General features: G+C 54.5%; 1 protein-coding gene across 2 annotated transcripts in view; it reads left to right on the top strand.

The window, feature by feature from the left end:
• The first annotated feature begins 609 nt into the window (after positions 1 to 609).
• The window catches only part of ZNF777 (zinc finger protein 777), a 29,398-nt gene continuing 22,472 nt past the window's right edge, over positions 610 to 7,535 (top strand). The window contains exons 1-3 of one of the 2 annotated variants that reach the window (XM_058532424.1): positions 610 to 691; positions 5,419 to 6,270; positions 7,290 to 7,416. In XM_058532424.1, the coding sequence (XP_058388407.1) occupies positions 5,434 to 6,270; positions 7,290 to 7,416 (964 nt within the window). In that variant the 5' untranslated portion in view covers positions 610 to 691; positions 5,419 to 5,433. Of the gene's footprint in view, positions 692 to 896; positions 1,441 to 5,418; positions 6,271 to 7,289; positions 7,417 to 7,535 lie in introns of those variants that run through there. The other variant, XM_058532416.1, reaches the window with a different exon arrangement.

Here is a 7,535-nt window from a genome sequence, read left to right as displayed (position 1 = left end):
TTTTTCACCGTTAAGTTAATTCCAGTTGTTTGTCATCACTTGTAACCAGGAGGTCTGCCTATACTTTTTTTTTCATTCCATCTCCAGTTCTTGCCACCTAGTAGGTATTCCATAAATACGTGTGTGTAAGTGAACCTGTCCAGGAAAGGGAGTCACTAACTGCAAGCTCGACCATCCTTTGGGGATCTCTCTCATGGTTAGAAAGAGCGTCCATACAAGGGACCGAAACCGCACCGTAGGGTAAAGTCACGTCCCACTCGGCCTCAGTTTCCTCCCAAATGACGGGCCTGGCCCCTTCCAGCCCTAGCACTCTATGAATCTCGGAATTCTGTCCTTTCAGGTCGAAAACAACACTCGGGCATTTCACAAAAGCACCCAGCCCCCTTGCTACCCTTGGAACCACAGCCCGTTCCCCTGGAACCCGGACTGCACAGAGCTGGTCACATGAACTCCGGGCTGTCTTTGGTGTAACGGGTTTCTCAGATCCCTTTGTGAGCGCAGGTTTTGAAAGGGAACGACCCGGGTTCTGGGTTTGAGAGGAGCAGGGGGATCCGGCGGGAGCAAGGCTGTCGGAGCCAATCAAGCCGCCTCCAGACCCCTCCACGTCGCCGTGGCTGCGCGCTCTTATTTCTCCGCTGCTCTCTCGCCTCTCGGTCCCGCCCTAGGGTGCCCGGGGAGGCGAGGACCCCAGGTGAGAGGCCAGGGGGGCCCGAAGGGTGGGAGGCCCGGGCGGTTCGGCCCGGGCTGCACGACGGGCTGGCCCGGGGCTCAGGGCGTGTCCGCCGCCGCCTGGCTGCTCGCTCGACACTGTTCGCTCCTACCGGCTGTAGATGGAGCTGTCTGGGTTCCTGCAGCCTCCGACGAGCCTCGGAGTGTTTCTCTTTAAACGGCCTGAGAGGGACATGCCTCCCAGGATGCAGTTTGTATCAACATGGCAGCTGCTGTGCAGCTCCCCTGCTGAAGAGGCGCCGGGACGGCAGCGCAGCTCGCAGCCGGGGCCGGGGCCGGAGCCGGGGGCGCAGCCGCGGCCGCAGAGGGGCCGCGCGCGGGCCGGGGGCCGGTGCTGAGGGCCGGGGCCCAGCTCGCGGCCGGGGCGCAGCCCGCCGGGCCGCCCGCACCGCCGCGCGCCCCGCTCCGACGCCGCCGCCGGGCTCGGCCGCTCCGTCCCCGCCCGCCCCGCGCGCCCCGAGCAGGCCGGGCCCGACGGCCGCGCGAGCCCGGGCGGGGAAGGCAGGGCCGGGCGGGCGCTGCCTGCGGAGAGGCCGGGGGCCGGCCTGCGCGGGGCCGCGCGGCGGCGGCGGCGACTCCGGACAGCGCGGGGCCATGGCCGAGGCGGCCCCGGCTCCGGTGAGGGCGGCCGGCGCACGCACGGACGCGCGGACTCGGGGCCCGGGGGACGGCCTGCGCGGCCCCGGCTCGGCGGCCCGGCCTGGGGTCTCGGTAAGGGACAGAAACGCTGCGACGTTGGGGGCGGGGGGGTTGGAGGGTTCGCGCGCCCCTGAGCGGGGAGGGGGGCTGCGCGGTGGGAGCCGGGCCGAGGAGCCGGCCGCCGTCCGGGCGAGGCTGCGGGGACGCCCGGGCCTGGCAGGCACGCGGGCCGGTGGTGGGCGCCCGGGCGGCGCGCCTCGCTCCTGCGGAGCCGCCGCTGCGTCCGTCGGGGTTGCCGCCGCATGTTTTCCGCAGAGCCTGGCCCCGCCGAGCCTCCCGCGGCCGGAGCGCGGCGCTGACGCGGCTCTCCCCATTTCGCAGAGCGGAGACACTGAGGCACAGACACCTGGCGGCGACTCGCCCTGCCCGCCCCAAGGTCACGTAGCGAGTGATCCGGGGCTGCGGGCCTGGACGGGGAGGGGGCGGCGCTGGCGGCGGCCTCACCCGAGTGAGGGGCCCGGCCCCGCGCGCGGTGGACGCGGCCCGTCGGGGGGAGGTGACGGCCGGGTGGGAGGCCAGGCAGCGCCCAGCCGAGTGCCTTGGCCGTGGGGAGCAGGTGACCCCCCCGGGCTCGGGCGCCTCGGCCTCCAGCCTCTGCGTCTGGAGGGCTCCTGGCCAGACTTTGGGTGTCCAGACGGATGGGGTCTGGGGAGCGAGGTCCTAAGGGTTTGGGGGCTGCTGTTCCTCGTCAGCGGGCCATTCTTAAAAATGAGCCTTAACATCTCCCCGCAGACCTGCTCTTTGAGATGCAGTAGCCGTGCTGGGGAGGAGGGTTGCTGCCCAGGAGGCCGTGCATCTGAGCCTCAGTTTCCTGTTGTGTACAGGAAGGGGTCGGGATAGATGGCTTTCTAAAGAGCCTCCCGGTTCTTAAAAAATGGTTTTAAAAAACTCTTGGAAAAACAAAATAAAATGAAGATTTAAAAATGCCTACCTCTGGGCTTAGGTCTGCAGGGCCCTGTATGATTCTGGGTGAACCACACTGGGTCACACAGGGAAGTGGCACAGCGTTCTTTATGAGTCATGTAGGTATGGTTATGTATTTTCCTGCTAATGTGGCATGAACCCTGGAGACCTCATCCACTTAGGATACATGGGGTAGGAAGGGCACATTAAATCTTGTGAAATATGGTTCAGAAGAATTTTAGCCACCCCCCCCACCCCCCGGGTAGTTTGAGAATGCAAGCTTATTAATGTTAGGTATTGTATTTACAACTCCATACCTCTCTTTGGCCATTTCTTTCTGTTTTGGGTAAAATCAAGCCATTATGAAATTATAGCAAGGGGCTTTTATTTTGAGGCGGGGGAGGGGACATGCTCTTCTGGCCCCTCATCCATCTACAGCCCTCCAAATCCGGAAGTGGAGAGAGACAGTCTAATAATAGCAAAGAAATGGTATTTTCCTTTGAGCTCTGATTAGACTAGTTGGTAAAGATGTCTTGCTCTACTGTCTTTATTTACTGTACTGGAGCTTTCTTTTTCATTGTTTCAGTTAAACCCTTGTATTACTCAGGGAGACTAACTTGGCCCCGGGGGAGATTTTCCCTTCTTCCTACTAGCTGTAGGCAAACACCCTAATCCCCCTGTGAGGACGGGGCCATAACTTGCCTATTGTGTTGCATTATGCCAGTCACTTTCCCTGTGTCAGGCTGCTGTCCCAGAGGGCCATCCAGTCTTGCCCTCACCTTTGAAGAGTGAAGAGTTGAGAGGTGGCTTAGCTGTTGATGAGCCCTTCAGGTTTAGGGGTCTGTGAACCCTGTGAAAATGTTTGCAGAATTTTGTGTATGTGCCCCTGTGTATTTTTTGAGGGGGAGGATCCATAACTTTCATTAGGCTTTCAAAGGGGGCCCTGACCCCAGCTTTAAATGGAAATGTCTCTGTGGGCCAGGCTCTCCACCTCCCCCATGATAGGACCTCCCACAGGTCTTTGTTTAATCCCCAAGCTTCTGAATTTTAGAGGTAAAAAGGATTCAGAGCACTGACCAGCTGCCTCAGTTGGCAGATGAGGCCCGGAGGTGACCCACAGTGTGGGCGGAGAGCCCGGGCTCTAGAACCAGACCGCTGTGCGACCTTGGGCAACTTACTGAGCCTCTCCAAGCCTCAGCGTCTGCATGTGCTAAGTGTGGATAATAATTCTAGTAGTCCTTGTTTCCTGGGGTTTTGTGAGGATTAAATGAGACCACCCTTTAAAAAGCTTAACACAGTTCATGGCACATAATAGATGCCGAATAATTGTTAGCTGTTACCCAGCTAACTAGCTCTCCCGCCTGGTTAGCTGCAGAGCCATTGAATCATGCATCCTCAGAAACCTTTTGCCCGAACAAGGTCTTAAGTCTTCAGTCCTTGCCTTAAAAGCATGATAACAGTTTCAGTTAAGCCACCCATAAGTGAATGAATGAATGAGTAAAAGAAAAAAAGCAATAGAAGATAAAAATAGGTTTAGATGAGTCTTTGATAAATGAAAGAACTTCATTATTTACCCTAATAAATTTTTTTGGTATTTCAACAGTTTATGCTCTTCATTCATTCAGGAGAGTTTTATTGAGCACATACTGTATATCAGACTGGACACCAAGGATATGCTAATTTTCAAAGGAAGAAAATGGGACTTTGAATTACTTTAAAGATCACTTGTATATGACACATTGTAATTGGCCAGTCAGCAGATTCCTTGAAGGAAGATGATGAGGAAATGGACACACGTTGTTATAGGAGATTCTATTCAGTTCCAATAAAGATATTGATTGTCAGGATAGGTAAATACAGAGCTGGTCATTCAGAAGACCTTGGGTTCACCTCCCTGATGACACAAAGTTTCTCTCCATGTGGACGGCGCAGGGTGGGGAACAGGAGAAAGTAAGTAACTGAAATCCCAAAAGGAATCAGTCTTTATTTTGGTTCTAGTCCCCGCCAGTCTTGCCACAAGTCACAAAACTGGCTAACTTCAGCTCTGCTTCCAGCCCTTCCAGGCCTCCTCTTCTCCTCGTTCACCACCTCACGAACCTTAGGGAGGAACCCAGACCGCCAGAGTACACCTGCCACGGTAGACCATCTGCCTGGGGACCTAGGCTCCCGTAGGAGTGGCTGAATTGCCATGTCTGCGCCCACCTCAGGGTCTCTCTTCTCTCTCTGCTTAAAGCAGAAGCCAGCCCAGAAGCCCATCCAGCCTCTCCACTAGGGATTGGGTCCATGTAAGAGGTCTCACAGTCAAACTATACTATATTAACTCTTGGAGAAATTTTATTGATAAGTCAACAATTCAGCTTTTATCAAAGAGTCTGGGGAACTTAAGGTAATTGTGTGTCCTCACTATTGGACAAAGTGAGGCAAAGAACGTGGCACCACGAGCACCTGACAGTACAGGCAGCAGCAGTGGGGCCGGATGTCAAGTTCACCTTCGAGGTAAGTCAGTGGATGGCACCGGCCCCACCAGTCATCACCTCCCTCCTGCTGGGAGTCTCGAGATAGTGACAGTGCCTCGCATTGACAAGATTCTGCTCTGTCGTTTTTCAGAGTTTTATTTAATGCTCAAAACTCAAACAACTCAGAGAGGTAGCAAGTGTATCAGATACTCTTATCCTCATTTTGTGGATGAGGACGCTGAGAACAGAGAGGTCAAATAACCGGGTCAGAGTGACACAGGCAGCAGTCAGTGTAGACAGGCCTGAAAGCCAAGTGTTCTAATTCGAGGCCAGTACCCTTTCTCCTCTGCCACGCTCCTGATAATATGATACCTGTGAGATGTAGTTGTGAAAAAGGAGATGGGGCTATAAAAAGCAGAAGGTGGTGTAACCATCTTTCGTTTGTTGTTAGTAATGGTTTTATAATTGATGTCTAAATCAGTGCTGGGGTCTCAAGAAGAGATTCATGTCTATGGACTTATTGCTACCAAACCTGAGGCCGTTTTCATGGGAGTGCTTATCTTTGGGATTTATTTTGCAGCTGGAGACTGTGGCCCTCAATCCTGTCCTTCCTTTCTTTCCTTGAACACAGGTCCAGCAGCTGGACATGGAGACCCAACGCTCATCACCTCTGTCATTCCCCAACATTCTGCAAGAAGAAAGCCCACGTCAGGCTCCTGCTGGACTCCCCCGAGAAACTCTGTTCCAATCCCACGTTCTTCCCCCCAAGGAAACTCCTTCTTTGTCTCCCGCCATTCCCCGGCAAGGCTCCCTACCCCAGGCTCCCAAGCAAGAGACTTCTGGCCGGATGCCGCATGTTCTCCAGAAGGGACCCTCACTCCTGTATCCTGCCGCTTCTGAGCAAGAGACTCATCTCCAGGGCCCCCTGACTTCCCAAGAAGAGACCCAGTATCCACCCCCAGCTGCTGCTGAACCAGAAATCTCACTTCTTTCCCACTCCACCCACCATCAAGAAGCCCCACTCCACTCCCCTGAAGTTCCTGAGAAAGACCCCCTGACTCTTTCCCTCACAGATCCCGAGACCGACATGGACCCCCTGCTCCAGAGCCCAGTTTCCCAAAAAGACACCCCCTTCCAGATCTCTTCTGCAGCCCAGAAGGACACACCACTCCCGACGGCAGAGATCACCCGCTTGGCCGTGTGGGCTGCTGTCCAAGCGGTGGAGAGGAAACTGGAGGCCCAGGCCATGCGGCTCCTGACCCTCGAGGGCAGGACGGGGACAAATGAGAAAAAGATAGCCGACTGCGAGAAGACGGCTGTGGAGTTTGCAAACCATCTGGAGAGCAAATGGGTTGTGCTGGGGACCCTGCTGCAGGAGTACGGGCTGCTGCAGAGGCGGCTGGAGAACATGGAGAACCTGCTGAAAAACAGAAATTTCTGGATCTTGCGGCTGCCCCCCGGCAGCAATGGAGAAGTTCCCAAGGTAAACCTATCCCAACTGGGGCTTCCTAAGGAGTGATCTGAATTGGAATGTGTTTTAGGAATTTAATATAAAAGAAGGGGGAAGCGACGGTTGAGAAGGAAAAAAAAATAATGAAACCTAGTTGCCGACATTGCTTCACTAAGAACAGGATACACCAAAATCCAGTGATTTCTCTGTTGATAAAAGCATAGGTTAACAGATGGGAGAAACATCCTGGTGATCAAGAATTGTCAGTTGAGAAGGGCATTCAGTCCGTGATGCAGTGAGGATAAGAAGGCCGAGTGATGGAGCTGGGTCGAGGCTTCACAGTCAGTCACTGTTGAGCGTTGGTTAGTGGTCCACCATCGGAGCGGAGGGAGAACTCGGTGAAATGTTATGGGGCTCTGTCCTGCTCACCGTTTTCATTGGTTGACTTATAAATCATGTTAATGCCAGAGAAAATGTGATTTCAAGAGGTATCCTAAAAAACTAGAGAACAGTTAGGTTTTAATTCTGCACGAACTTGAATGTGGACTGGATTTCTTTCTATTCTTTTGTGCTGCTGCCCCTTTTCATAGCCTTATGTAGGGGAAAAATGTTGGACTATATTCTCTAGGCCAGCACTTCTCCAATTTTATTGTGTACATGAATCACCTGGGAATCTTACCAAATGCAAAATCTGATTTAATGGGTCTAGAGTGAGGCCTGAGAGTCTGCATTTCTAGCAAGTTCCCTGGTGGTGCCATTGCTGCTGGTCTGCACACCATGCTTTACAGTAGCTAGGATTATCCTGTTAGGAAAAGGACCAGACGAGACAAGGCCCCTACTCTCTGTGGCCAGGACAGTGGCTGAAGCCTGCTTTCTAGAGAGGTCCTTGGTGAAAACCCACAGCTGTGCCTTTGGATCTTTCCCACTCTGGTCCTAGAAAGAGGTGTTAGAGCCAGGGCCAGGGGGTTGAGCCATTCGCTGCCCTGGGATTCAGCAGCCGAAGGCCTGTGACTGCCTTCCAGTTGGTCTGAGCTGAGCTTGTGTGGTTTCAGGTCCCTGTCACGTTCGATGATGTCGCCGTCCATTTCTCGGAGCAGGAGTGGGGAAACTTGTCCGAGTGGCAGAAGGAGCTCTACAAGAACGTGATGAGGGGCAACTACGAGTCTCTGGTTTCCATGGGTAAGGAGAAGCTTCACTCGCCGGGGGCTTCCTTGACTTCAGCTTGAGGTTCATTTGGACCCTTTGGGAGTTCTGAACTCCGGTACTACCAATAACTGAAAACAAGGACAAGTGAATTT

The sequence above is a fragment of the Diceros bicornis genome, chromosome 3 (genome assembly GCF_020826845.1).
Source record: "Diceros bicornis minor isolate mBicDic1 chromosome 3, mDicBic1.mat.cur, whole genome shotgun sequence".
NCBI classification, from domain to species: Eukaryota; Metazoa; Chordata; class Mammalia; order Perissodactyla; family Rhinocerotidae; genus Diceros; species Diceros bicornis.
Note: the sequence above shows the minus strand (reverse complement) of the source record. Positions and strands in the feature narration are given on the sequence as shown.